The 13,701-nt window shown below is 50.1% G+C and overlaps 1 protein-coding gene across 3 annotated transcripts in view; it reads right to left on the reverse strand.

Annotated features, from left to right (window-relative positions):
* GBF1 (golgi brefeldin A resistant guanine nucleotide exchange factor 1) overlaps positions 1-13,701 on the reverse strand; it is a 1,570,387-nt gene that overhangs the window by 349,424 nt on the left and 1,207,262 nt on the right. For all 3 annotated transcript variants that reach the window (XM_069240539.1, XM_069240538.1, XM_069240540.1), the window contains one exon: positions 12,884-13,103. In XM_069240539.1, the coding sequence (XP_069096640.1) occupies positions 12,884-13,103 (220 nt within the window). The remainder of the gene's footprint in view (positions 1-12,883; positions 13,104-13,701) is intronic.

A 13,701-nucleotide genomic window follows, 5' to 3' on the forward strand; every position in this document is an offset into this window, starting at 1 on the left:
CAGCCTTTGCTTGCCATATCCTGCTCAAGGAGAAGTCTTCTCCACAGCCTATCAAAAGCCAAGAGACACCAAGGGTAGGCTGACTGGCCTCCTGTTTGCAGCACAGGGACACAACAGCTGAAGAAGCATGATGGGGCAATTTGTCAACTTTAAGGAAATGTCTCTGTATGGTCATTCCAATGTGTTTTACTGATGCTGTTTTTTTTTCGACTCAAAGTTCACTGAGGCCTAGTAACCAGATCTCGGTGCCTGTGCCCTGATTCTTAAACTGGTATGTCAAATTGTCTTTTACCCAATTGGCTAAGGTAAATTATCTGTAGGTCCCTGTAGGAAAGTACCCTTTTGGACATGGTTAGACCCCACTTTTTGCCTAGTATCTGAGGTAATTTTGACTGAAAGTGCTCTGGGTTCCTGTCAACCCAGTCTCCACTGTTGGATCTCTTTCCCCAAAACTGCACTATTGCTTCCCCAACTGGCAAATCTTTTAGCACCCTCTGTAAGTTCCTAGTGAATGGTACCCCTGGTACCTAGGGCCTGGTGTACTAAATAGAGTCCCTAAGGGCTGCAGCACGAATTGTGCCTCTTAAGGGATTCCTCACCAACCACTTGACAGGCTTCTCTTGCTGGTTGCGTGCCTTGTTGCAGACCAAAGTGAAAAAGACATGACACAGCCTGTGTGGCATGTTACCCAACACTGCAAGCAGTATATTCTGGCAGGCCTTAAAGCCCCAAGGCAGGGTGCATTATATTACATGTGAGGGCATATCTGCATGAGCAGATATGCACCTACTATGTCTTTGTTGATTCTCAAACATAGTAAGTGACCTGGTAAGCCATTTTAAATACATGTGCTGAACACTGGTCACTTCAAGTTTCCCAGCTACATGATGGCTTCACTGAAGATAGGGATGTTTGGTGTCAAACATTTTGTCTTGGTAAACACACACTGATGCCAGTGTTAAATTTACCAATACATGCACCTAGAAGGTACCTCAGAGGTGCCCTCTAAAAACTACCAACTACTAGTGTGTTAACTAACTGGTTCTGACAGGTTCTGCCACCATAGCCATGTTTCTGACCCCCTAAGGTGTGAACAAGCACTCTCAGGGTCCAGAGGTAAAAGCCTGCACTGGGAGGGGGTGTTTACACCTCCTCCAGACAGGATAGACATCCCAGGGTGGGAAGCTTTAAAGGTCTAGCCACCTTTGCAATGCAACCCAGGTCTCTCCAAATGGCAAAGATGACCAAGCCCCCACCCTGACCAACTTTGTGGCAGCAAGACAAGCAGGAAAATTACACAGATTAGGAGGTGTGACCACTTCATGCCAGTCCCACACCTAAGGTTGACGAGCTGAAGGTGACACCACTTTAAAATGACTCCATCTTGGTTTGGAAGGAATTAGGCCGTCAGGGTTATGCCCACTTACCTACGGAAATGGTCATAGAAAGGGTGTATTCACCCTAAAGGTGGACAACCCATTGGCTACCACCTGGCACTCCCTGTAACACCCCCAAATGAAGCATTTAGGTGGAAATACTGAACTCCAGAACGTAGACCCCTGTTGACCAGAAGGAGGACACACCAGATATGCAAAAAGCAAGAATGGAAGATCCGTGGACAAACTCGGCACCAGTCTTGCCAGCCTGCCTGTGGAATTCGACAACTGGGCTAAAGACAACTCACCCTCCGGCTGCTGAAACTTCCTAAAGCCTATGAAGACTACCAGTCTTCAACCCAGCACAATTAACTCCCGTGGAGTAGCGGTGCTGCTCCCTTGCATCCTTATAGGCACTCAAGAACAGCTGAAAGGGACTCTGGACAGCCAAACCACTGCCAGACAGCACCACTACACCCAAGCCTCCCAGCCTGTGTTGTAGTTGTCCAACAGTGCCAAACGGGTCTTCAGCCTCCCTAGTAAAAGAAAAAAGTTCATCATGGGTTTCCATCACTTTGACCTTCACACAGATGCCTGCAGCCTCTTTGTGCAGGTCCCCCCTCAACAGCGACCAGCTAAAGTGACTCTAACCCCGACGATCCACTGCACATCTGCACCCAGATGCCCGAACCAAGAAGGAGTGTAGGAGGCTGGCTCAGTCTATGGTGTACACCTATAGGTGAGGCGCCCCGTCATGAGTCCAGCCAACTCTTAGTGATAGTGGCGGCTGGCAGCTTTAGGAGGGAGGGGGGCGGGCGGGAAGCACACACACACTCATTCTTTCACACACAGACAAGCACGCACATCCATTAACAACACTCATACCATTCAAACATGCATGCACCAAACGAATAAGTTACTTACCTTGGGTAACGCTTTTTCTGGTGGATACAGTAACTACCTGTGGAAACCTCACCTAAAGAATTCTCCCCCTCGCGCCAGCCTCAACAGAAATTTCTTCTAGCTCTGCACGTCGGCGATGACGTCACAATCGCACAACTCCACGCGATGCCGTATGACGTCATCTAGGCAATAATAAGCCCTAGTCGACGTGCAGACATCAGTTATCACCATTTTTTACGTGCCAAAGAGGCGAACAGGTGAACAGTGACCTTAAAGAGAACATAATCACATCAAATGGAATGAAATCACAACATTTATTACAATAAAGATAAAGATAAAGCCAGGTAACAGCAATCATTGCTCTATATGAAAGGAAAATAGGTTAGACAAGACCAAACATGTGTTCCTTGAACTATCTAAATTGGTGAATGAAATGTATATTTACATGTTCCAACCATATACAAAATTCTGGTATATACATATATACAAAACAAAGGATGCTCACCCATGGATTTCATGGTATGACCAGTCAGGCAACGGGGAGGCAGGTGGGACCGTGAGGAATCCACAGGTAGTTACTGTATCCACCAGAAAAAGTGTTACCGAAGGTAAGTAACTTATTCTTCTGATGGATACACCTACCTGTGGATTCCTCACCTAAAGAATAGAATCCCAAAGCAGTACTACCTCCGGAGGTGGGTGCCCGAATGGTCAAACCAAGAAATCCTGCAGCACCGAGCGAGCAAAATGGCCATCCCTCCTAACCTCAGAATCCAAACGGTAATGTTTAACAAAAGTATGGAGAGACGCCCAAGTCGCCGCCCTGCAGATGTCAGCCACAGGAACACCCCTAGCCAAAGCCGAAGAAGCAGCCTTAGCTCTGGTGGAATGGGCACGAAGCCCCACAGGTGGTTCTTTCTTCGCCAAAGAATAATACATTTTAATACATAGAATGACCCACCTGGATAGCGTTCTCTTGTGGACAGCTCTACCTTTCCTCTTCCCCACGTATCCAACGAAGAGCTGATCATCTTGCCTGAACTCCCTCGTCCTGTCGACATAGAAGCTCAGCGTTCTTCGTGGATCCAGCCGGTGGAGCCTCTCTTCCTCCTTCGATGGATGAGGTGGCGGGTAAAAGGAAGAGAGAGTAATAGACTGCCCCAAGTGAAAGGGTGTAACAACCTTCGGGAGTAAAACCGCCTTGGTCCTTAACACCACTTTGTCCCTATAGAAAGAAAGGTATGGGTGCTCTACACTAAGAGCCTGAAGCTCACTGACCCTTCTGGCCGATGTTATGGCCACCAGGAACACAGTCTAGCAACCGCAAAGAACAAGAATGCATTGGTTCAAAAGGGGACCCCATTAAAAATGTTAACACCAAATTAAGGTCCCACTGAGGCATAACAAATGGTGATGGTGGAAATTTGTTAGTAAGCCCCTTAACAAATCTTAAAACAATAGGAGACTTAAATAAGGAAGGCTGATCAGGAAGGCACAGAAAAGCCGACAGTGCAGATAAATAACCCTTGACTGTGGCAACCGCACAACCTTTCTGCGCCAGGAAAAGAGCAAAAGACAATATGTCAGACAAACGAGCCTTTAAGGGATCAATTCTGTTCTCTCCACACCAGCATACAAATTTAGCCCAACGACTTGCATAGATCGATTTGGTGGAGTGTCGCCTGGCCGATAAAATAACATCCATCACTTCTGGTGGGAGAGAAAAAGCACTCAGATTGCCCCGTTCAATCTCCAGGCATGAAGGTGCAGGCTCTGGAGGTGGGGGTGTAAAATCTGCCCCTGCGACTGCGAGAGGAGGTCCACCCTGTAAGGGAGACGGAGCGGAGGGCACTGAGAGAGTTGGAGAAGGTCTGAATACCACACCCTTCTAGGCCAATCCGGAGCTATTAAGATGACCTGGGCTTGGTCTTGGCGAATCTTCCTCAGAACTCGAGGAATCAAGGGTATGAGAGGAAACGCGTAAAGCAACTGACCCTTCCAGGACATCTGAAACTCGTCCCCCAAAGCTCCTTGCACCGGATACTGGAGGCTGCAAAATAGCAGGCACTGCGCATTCTCCTGAGTTGCAAACAGATCTATCTGTGGATAGCCCCACATCTGGAAGATGTACAGAACCAGATCTGGATGAAGACGCCACTAGTGGTCGACCGAATTGCGTCGACTGAGAACGTCCGCACCCACGTTCAGAGCCCCGGCCAAATGATGTGCTACCAAGCAGGTCTTGTGATCCTGAAGCCAGGACCAGAGTCGAAGAGCTTCTCTGCAGAGAAGATACGATCCCACTCCTCCCTGCTTGTTTATATACCACATCGCAGTAGTATTGTCTGTTAGGATCTGGACTGAATGACCGCGAATGGAAGGGAGAAAGGCCTTGAGAGCCAGACGTACTGCCCGCAATTCCAACAGATTGATGTGAAATCTCTGTTCCACTGGAGACCAAAGGCCTTTGACCTCCAGGTCCCCCAGATGAGCTCCCCACCCTAGAGTGGAAGCATCCGTTACCACTGTGGCCACTGGTGGTGGTAGCGAGAACGGCCTTCCTTGTGACAGGTTGTCGACCGCTGCCCACCACTGAAGATCCACTGCAGTGTCTCTGGAGATCTTTATCGATTCCTTGAGATCTCCTTTGTGCTGAAACCACTGCCTGCGGATGCACCACTGAAGAGCCCTCATGTGCCAGCGTGCATGAGTGACCAGCAGTATGCAAAAAAGCAAACAGACGAAGGACCTTGAGGACTGGAACTACCGCTCCATTTCGAAACATTGGAATCAACGCCTGGATGTCCTGAACCCGCTGGGGCGGAGGAAAGGCCCGATTCAATGTCGTGTCCAATACTGGCCCTATGAACAGGAGGCGTTGAGAGGGCTCCAGGTGAGATTTGGGCACATTGATTGAAAAACCCAGGTCGTACAACAATTGAGTTGTCGACTGGAGATGACGCCGCACAAGCTCCGGAGTCTTGGCTTTGATCAACCAATCGTCCAGATAGGGAAACACCGCTATCTCCCTTCTTCTGAGCTCTGCCGCTACCACCGCCATCACCTTTGTGAAGACTCGAGGTGCCGAATTAAGACCAAAAGGGAGGACCGCAAACTGATAATGCTGCGATCCCACCACAAACCGGAGATACTTCCTGTGCGATTTGAGGATCGGAATATGGAAATATGCATCCTGCAAATCGACAGACACCATCCAATCTCCTTCGTTCAACGCCAAAAGAACCTGTGAAAGGGTCAGCATTTTGAACTTTTCCTGCCTGAGGAACCAATTCAAAATCCTCAAGTCCAGAATTGGTCTTAACCGACCATCCTTTTTGGGGATCAGGAAGTACCTTGAATAACAGCCCTGACCCCTCTCCTGCTCGGGAACCAACTCCACTGCACCTTTTGCCAATAGGGATAACACCTCCTGTTGTAGTAACAGAAGATGGTCTTCCAAACAGAAGGATGGGCGGGGAGGGATGGGCGGGGAGGGAAGGGAGGAGGGAACTCCCGAAAGGGAAGAGCATACCCCCTCTTCACAATGTCGATGACCCAAGAGTCTGTTGTTATAAACTCCCACATTGGAAGAAAATGGGCAAGTCTCGCCCCTACCGGAGACAAGTGGACAGGGAGTGGTGGAGGACTAAGGTTGCTTTCCCTGATGCACCCCTCCCGAGGAAGAGGCAGAGTGCTGCTGGGCGGCTCCTCTTGTACGGACTCTGCCCCTGCCCCTGAAGGATCTGTATGGCAGGGAGCTTGCAGTTTGTTGTGGTCCTTGAAATCTGCCACGAAAGGAGGAGCCACGTCCAAAACCTCTAAACCTCCTATAAGATCTAAGGGAGGAGGAGGAGGCAGCTGACTGAAGTCCTAGCAACCTTGCTGTGGCTCTGCTCTCTTTAAATCGTTCAAGAGCAGAATCTGCCTTCGTTCCAAAGAGTTTTTCGCCATCAAAAGGCAGATCCAGGAGAGTCGCCTGCACATCCGTTGAAAAGCCAGACGAACGCAGCCAAGATTGTCGTCTGGAAACTATGGACGTGCCCATAGCTCTTGCCACTGAGTCCGAAGTGTCCAACCCAGACTGGATCACCTGGGTCGCCGGCGCGTCCATCAGCAATTGTAACACTTCCTGTGACAAGTTCGGATGGCCTTTTGCTTCCTCCATAAGGGCATGAGTATACCGTCCCAATATGCAGGTTGCGTTGGTTGACTTTAAGGCCATACTACAAGAAGAAAAGGCCTTTTTTGGCTGAATGGTCCATTTTCTTCGATTCCCTGCCTGCAGGGGTTCCGGGAAACGAGCCAGGAGAGGACCTGGAAGAACAGGAGGCCTGAACTACCAAGCTCTCCGGTGTTGGATGCTTGGAGAGGAAGACAGGGTCACCTGGTGCCGTCAGATAGCGTCATGTTACCGCCCTGTTGACAGCTGCAGAAGACACAGGTTTCTTCCAAATGTCTATGATAGGATCTAGAAGAGCGTCATTAAAAGGCAAGAGGGGCTCTGCCGTCACAGAAGTTGGATGTAACACCTCTGTCAAAAGGTTCCTCTTCACTTCCGTAGCCGGAAGAGGAAGATCTAATAAGTCTGCAGCCTTCCGTATTACTGTATGAAAAGACGCAGCTTCCTCAGTATACTCCCCAGCGGAAGCAAGATCCCACTCGGGGGAAGTATCGATGCCACTTGCAGTATCCAATCCCTGAAAGTCACCGGAAGGCTCCAAGATCTCACCCTCTTCCAGGTGTTGTCTGCTGTATTCTTCCTCCTCCAAAAGGCGCAAAGCCAGACGTCTGGATCGAAGTCTAGATTCGAGACCCGGCGTCGATAAGGCGTCGGCCGACGCCGAAGATCTTCATCTGCGCCGAACCTCGGATCCATCCGACGCCGGACCCTCCGGCTCCACAGGAACCTTGACTGTGGATTGGATTAGAGGCAAATCCATAGGCGCCGTAGCAGGTGTCCTAGGCGACGTCAAGGGCATCAGCGCCGCTTCAGCTGCAGCAGACAAAAATGTCGTGAAAGGTGTCGACTTATAAGACGCCGGAACACCCAAATTAAAGGCCAAAGGGCCAGACGGACCTGCTTGTCCTGCTTGTCCTTCACCCGGCGCCATGGTGGAAAAAATGTTGAACATGGCATTCAAAAAAGCCTCAGGATCCGTACCCGGCGCCGGGAAAGCCGGGTATTGCTGTTGCGCCGGCATAGACGCCAAAGATGGGCCAGGCAACTCCTGGCTAGGAGAACCCTCTGGCCTCTGAAGAGGCTCTACCTCGAAAACCGACCCAGGTGAAGTCTGAGTCGTAAGAGGTGGAGGGGTGACGGTTGGGCTAATCTCCCACGTCGGACGGCGCCGAGCTGACGGAGATGCCGACCTAGACCGCCCCTTACTCGATCGCCGCCGAGAGTCACCATGGCAAGGATGAGCCCTCGAGAATCTTGAAGAGTACTCTCTCCGATGACGCCTCTCCTCCTTTTTCTTGGAACGGGCCAATAACAATGTTGCCTCTCTTTCCTTGAGTGCCTTAGGATTCATGCACTGGCAGGAGCCGCATGACTCGACCTCATGGTCGGAGCTCAGGCACCAAAGGCAATTCTCATGGGGATCGGTAACCGACATTCGACCCCCGCACTGGTTACAAGGCTTAAAACCGGATTTCCTTGGTTGCAACGTTGTAACCGTTGAAACGCAACTGTAGCTCCCTGTGAGCCTCGAAGAAAAAATGTTACTCAGAGGCACGGAAAAAAGGGAACTGACGTCTGCACGTCGACGAGGGCTTCTTATTGCCTAGATGACGTCATACGGCGTCGCATGGAGTCGGGCGATTGTGACGTCATCGTGCAGCGCTAGAAGAAATTTCCGTTGAGGCTGTCGCGAGGGGGAGAATTCTTTAGGTGAGGAATCCACAGGTAGGTGTATCCATCAGAAATTAATTTCAAAACATCACACACACTCATTCTTTCACACGCACATCCATTAACACTCATAACATTCAAACATGCACGCATGCACCAAACATTCATTTTAAAAGATCGCACACACTCATTCTTTCACACACGCACGCACATCCATTAACACTCATAACATTCAAACATGCACGCACGCACCAAACATTCAATTTAAAACATCACACACACACACACTTAACTTCAACCTCCAGGTCCCAGGAGGGTTGGGACTGCTTCCTTCCCTCATTGGCTGGAGGGAAGGCAGCAGTCCCAGCATCGTCACAGAGTGGGATGCGGTCAGTGAGACTGCTGACCCAACCTCACTCTGTGACGAAGTGTCACTGATTGACACTCGCCCTGGGCGCTTCAGGGTGTAAACCTGAATTGCCCAGGGCAAGTGTCAATAGGAGCTGTGACCTCCTCAGCCCAGCAAAGTTCAGCTCAGGCAGCCAGGAGTCTGCGCAAATCACGCATGTCTCACTCCTGGCTGTCTCAGTTGAAAATGAAGAGTGTGTCAGGCTGGCCTTTGTTCAGCCTGACAGACACACTAAATGGGGGCCAAAGATGGGGGGCGTGGCCCCTCTGCCGTAAAGGACGGGCCGCCACTGGTGATAGTGTAGAAGGTTCTAGATAACCAGAGCTCTCAAAGTGTAGCTGTGGAGAGCAGCTGAGGCCTATCCAGGAGGGTGTAAAGCAGTTCCAAATACCACATAGGTCAGTCAGTGACATACACACAAAGAGCCATACCAGTGTTAGAAAAATAATGTATTGTTTATTATAACAAAAACACTAAGCTAACTTTGGTATATCTCCTACCCGGAGATATAAACATACAAAAATATACTTGGAAGCAGGTAGGTAAAACCATAAAATAACATGGGCCCCTATGAGGGGGCAAAACCATACACTAAAAAAATGGAGTGCGAAAATCACTACCGACCCAAAAACCTACCCAGGAACCCTTAGGACTGTGAAAGTACTAAAACACCAAAGGTAAGTACAGAGGATTCTCCAGGCACCCGAGTGCAGAGTTGTAACCCCGGGTCAGTGTCTATAAGATAACACTGGGAAATCTGGGGTATTAGTTTACAAGTTTCAGGACCCTTCGCATAGGACCCCGAGGAAACCCATCTGGACAAGAGAGGTTCAAGAGTGTCCCCATCCGTAGATACCCAGAGAAGTGGAGTACCTACTCCAGGGAGCCCAGATGCATAGGCGTTAAGTCGTGTCAGGACTTCCTGCTGAAGTGAATGGGGCCCTCAGTTGTCCCGCTGTTGTCGTGGGCTGCGGAGCAGGTCGGTGGAACCCAGGTGTGGATTGCAGAAGAAGAGGACCAAAGGACAGAGGGAACATACCCCAGACCACACAGGGGTGCCCAGAGAGAGGAGTGGGAAGTGCCCACTGTAGGAAGTCCAAGGGTTCCCTTTAGAGGTAAGATAGTGGCAAAAAGAGATAATTCTAATGCTCTATTTTGTGGTAGTGTGGTTGAGCAGTAGGCTTATCAGAGGGTAGTGTTAAGCATTTGTTCTACACACACAGGCAATAAATGAGGAACACACACTCAAAGACAATTCCAGGCCAATAGGTTTTTATATAGAAAAGTATATTTTCTTAGTTTATTTTAAGAACCACAGGTTCAAGATTTACAAGTAATACTTCAAATGAAAGGTATTTCACTTAGGTAACTTAGGAACCTTGAATCAGCAACACAAGTTAGCAGAAAAAGTACACCCTCAACGGCACGGGGGCGGCCGGGTGCAGAGTGCAAACAGGAGTTCAATGGGAGACCCAGGGGTCTCTTCAGCGGAGCAGGCAGGCAAGGTGGGGGGGCTCCTCGGGGTAGCCACCACCTGGGCAAGGGAGACGGCCACCTGGGGGTCACTTCTGCACTGGAGGTCGGATCCTTCAGGTCCTGGGGGCTGCGGGTGCAGTGTCTTTACCAGTCGTCGGGTTCTTAGAAGCAGGCAGTCGCGGTCAGGGGGAGCCTCTGGATTCCTTCTGCAGGCGTCGCTGGGGGGGCTCAGGGGGGTCAACTCTGGCTACTCACAGGGTCGCAGTCGCCGGGGAGTCCTCCCTGTAGTGTTGTTTCTCCGCAGGTCGAGCCGGGGGCGTCGGGTGCAGAGTGCAAAGTCTCACGCTTCCGGCGGGAAGCGTGTTGTCTTTAAAAGTTGCTTCTTTGTTGCAAAGATGTTTCTTCTTTGGAGGAGAGCCACTGTCCTCGGGAGTTCTTGGTCCTTTTATATGCAGGGTAGTCCTCTGAGGCTGCACTGGGGGGACACAAACAAGCCCACAAAACACACCCTCAGCGGCACAGGGGCGGCAGGGTGCAGTGTGCAAAGTGGGCATCGGGTTTGCTATAGAAAGCAAAGGAGGGACCTGGGGTCACTTAGGCGATGCAGGCAGGGGACAGGGGGGCTTCCCAGGCCAGCCACCAACTCTGCTAGGAAGAGGGCCGCCTGCTGGTCACTCCTGCACTGGAAGTTGGTTCCTTTCGGTCCTGGGGGCTGCGGGTGCAGTGCTTGGTCCAGGCATCGGGTTATTTTTTACCAGGCAGTCACGGTCAGGGGCAGCCTCTGGATCCTCTTTGCAGGCGTCGCTGTGAGGGTGCAGGGGGGTCCTCTCAGGTTACTCACGAAGTCGCAGTCGCCTGGGAGTCCCCTCTGCGGTATTAGCTCTCTGGAGCTCAAGCCGGGTGCAGAGTGTAAAGTATCACGCTTCTGGCGGGAAGTGTGAGTTCTTTAAAAGTTGCTTCTTTGTTGCAAAGATGTTGCAGGTTGTGAACAGTGCCCCTGTTCTCTGGAATTTCTTGATCTTTTGGGTTCAGGGCAGTCCTCAGAGTCTTCAAAGGTCACTGGTCTCTGTTGGATGCATCGCTGTACAGGTTCTTTGAGTCTGGAAACAGGCCGGTAGGTCTGGGGCCAAGTCAGTTCTCGTCTCTGTGGGGCTTTCAGGTCAGCAGTCCTTCTTCATGTTGTAGGTTGCAGGAATCTGATTTCCTGGGTTCTGGGTTGCCCCTAAATACTAAATATAGAGGTGTGTTTAGGTCAGGAGGGCAGTAGCCAATGGCTACTGTCCTGGAGGGTGGCTACACCCTCTTTGTGCCTCCTCCCCTGAGGGGAGGGGGGCACATCCATAATCCCATTGGGGGAATCCTCCAAATTCAAGATGGAGGATTTCTAAGGGCAGGGGTCTCCTCAGCTCAGGGCACCTTAGGGGCTGTCCTGACTGGTGGGTGACTTCTCCTTGTTTGTCTAATTATCTCCTCCAGCCTTGCCGCCAAAAGTGGGGGCAGTGGCCGAAGGGGCAGGCATTTCCACTAGCTGGGATGCCTTGTGGCGCTGTAACAAAGGGGCTGAGCCTTTGAGGCTCACCGTCAGGTGTTACAGTTCCTGCAGGGGGAGGTGAAAAGCACCTCCACCCAGTACAGGCTTTGCTCCTGGCCACAGAGTGACAAAGGCACTCTCCCCATGTGGCCAGCAACTCGTCTGGTTGTGGCAGGCTGGCAGAAACTGGTCAGCCTAGCACTAGGTGCTGGACTGGTATTCAGGGGGCATCTCTAAGATGCCCTCTGGGTGCATTGTACAATAAATTCCAACCTGGCATCAGTGTGCATTTACTGTGCTGAGAAGTTTGATACCAAACGTCCCAGATTTCAGTGTAGCCATTATGGAACTGGGAGGTTCGTGTTTGACAAACTCCCAGAGAATATACTCTTAAAGCTACCCGGCACTTACAACGTCTAAGGTTTTGTTTAGACGCTGTAGGGGCATAGTGCTCATGCACATATGCCCTCACCTGTGGTATAGTGCACCCTGCCTTAGGGCTGTAAGGCCTGCTAGAGGGGTGACTTACCTATGCCACAGGCGGTGTGAGGTTGGCATGGCACTCTGAGGGGGAGTGCCATCTCGACTTAGTCATCTTCTCCCCACCAGCACACACAAGCTGTGAGGCAGTGTGTATGTGCTGAGTGAGGGGTCCCCCAGGGTGGCATAAGACATGCTGCAGCCCTTAGAGACCTTCCCTGGCATCAGGGCCCTTGGTACCAGGGGTACCATTTACAAGGGACTTATCTGAGTGCCAGGTCTGTGCCAATTGTGGAAGCAAAGGTACAGTTTAGGGAAAGAACACTGGTGCTGGGGCCTGGTTAGCAGGGTCCCAGCACAGTTTCAATCATAACTTGGTATCAGCAAAAGGAAAAAAAAGTCAGGGGGTAACCATGCCAAGGAGGCATTTCCTTACACACTCGGGCCCTGGTTAGCAGGATCCCAATGTACTACAGTTGAAACACACAGACACCATGGAAAAGGTGGGGGTTACTGTGCTAGAAAGATGCTACTTTCCTACAGTGCTCTCCCGTTGGTAAGGAATTGCTCCACTGGAACGAAGGAAACATTTATACATAATTTACAGGCAGCTGCATTTAAAGGATTTCTAAAAAAGAAACCGTAAAGATAGGTGAAATTTTGCAGACATGATTTTCTAAAATAATCGTTTCTGGAAAGTGCATATTCTCAAATTATACCAATAAACCAGGGTGAAGTAAACATTTATAAAAGCTTTGAATATGCCCTAATTTTCCTACAGTGACCTTTACCACAAGTGAAAGCTCTTCTACATTATATGTTTATCTTGTCAGCATGTGTAAGTTATCCCTTCTTACCTACGTCATCGGCTTGTGCTGACACCTGCAATGCAGAGGGTGGCTTCACTCCCGCCCCAATGCACTCGAGCAAAGAAAAAAGAGTGTACCAGTCACCACTGACATGAATGTTGGCAGCATTGGTCCTCAACAACTCGTGAAGCCCAAAAGCTACTTGGCGGCTTACCCGGGACAACACATTTGGTTTTATCATCAGGAGAATTCGTAGCGAAATTAGTACCTGTAAAGCAAAATAATAGGACACATTAATGAGTGAAAAATGTACTTGTGTTTGAAAATAATTCTGTTAGGGCAGGAAGCAAGGACTATGCTCATCTGCCTTTAATGAAACTCGCCAGCAGCTCTATTTAGCAACAATCCAAAGAACAAACTTTCCCATGAACACTTTGGACATTTCACAACCAACATTTAGTCAATATAACACCCGGATGGGTACAACAGTCCTTTGCCTATCTCCATCACTCCTCTTTCTTCAGTACTCCAACACCTGCTACTTAAGTGCTCCCGGCTCCGTCAGAATGAGGATTTGTTCCCTTACAATGGGTGATTATTGCATCTGTAATTTTCACTGCTAGCTAATCGTTTTCTTTCCTGGTCCACTGCACTGCCTGGTGCGCTCCTTACGTGGCGGTGTTTTCAATTTCTGTCTGACTACAGATTGTGACGTGGTACTCAGACCACAAAGGGGCGCTCCTTCCTCATGGGAAGCACTGACCTCCACTGCCTGTGATGAGCACAGTTCTTCCGTTGGCTGAACAAAGGAAGAGGGGAACAAAGGGAGAGAAGCACACCAATCGCAGCACCAGTATTGTCATAAA

Source organism: Pleurodeles waltl, chromosome 6 (assembly GCF_031143425.1).
Source record: "Pleurodeles waltl isolate 20211129_DDA chromosome 6, aPleWal1.hap1.20221129, whole genome shotgun sequence".
Classification (NCBI taxonomy): Eukaryota; Metazoa; Chordata; class Amphibia; order Caudata; family Salamandridae; genus Pleurodeles; species Pleurodeles waltl.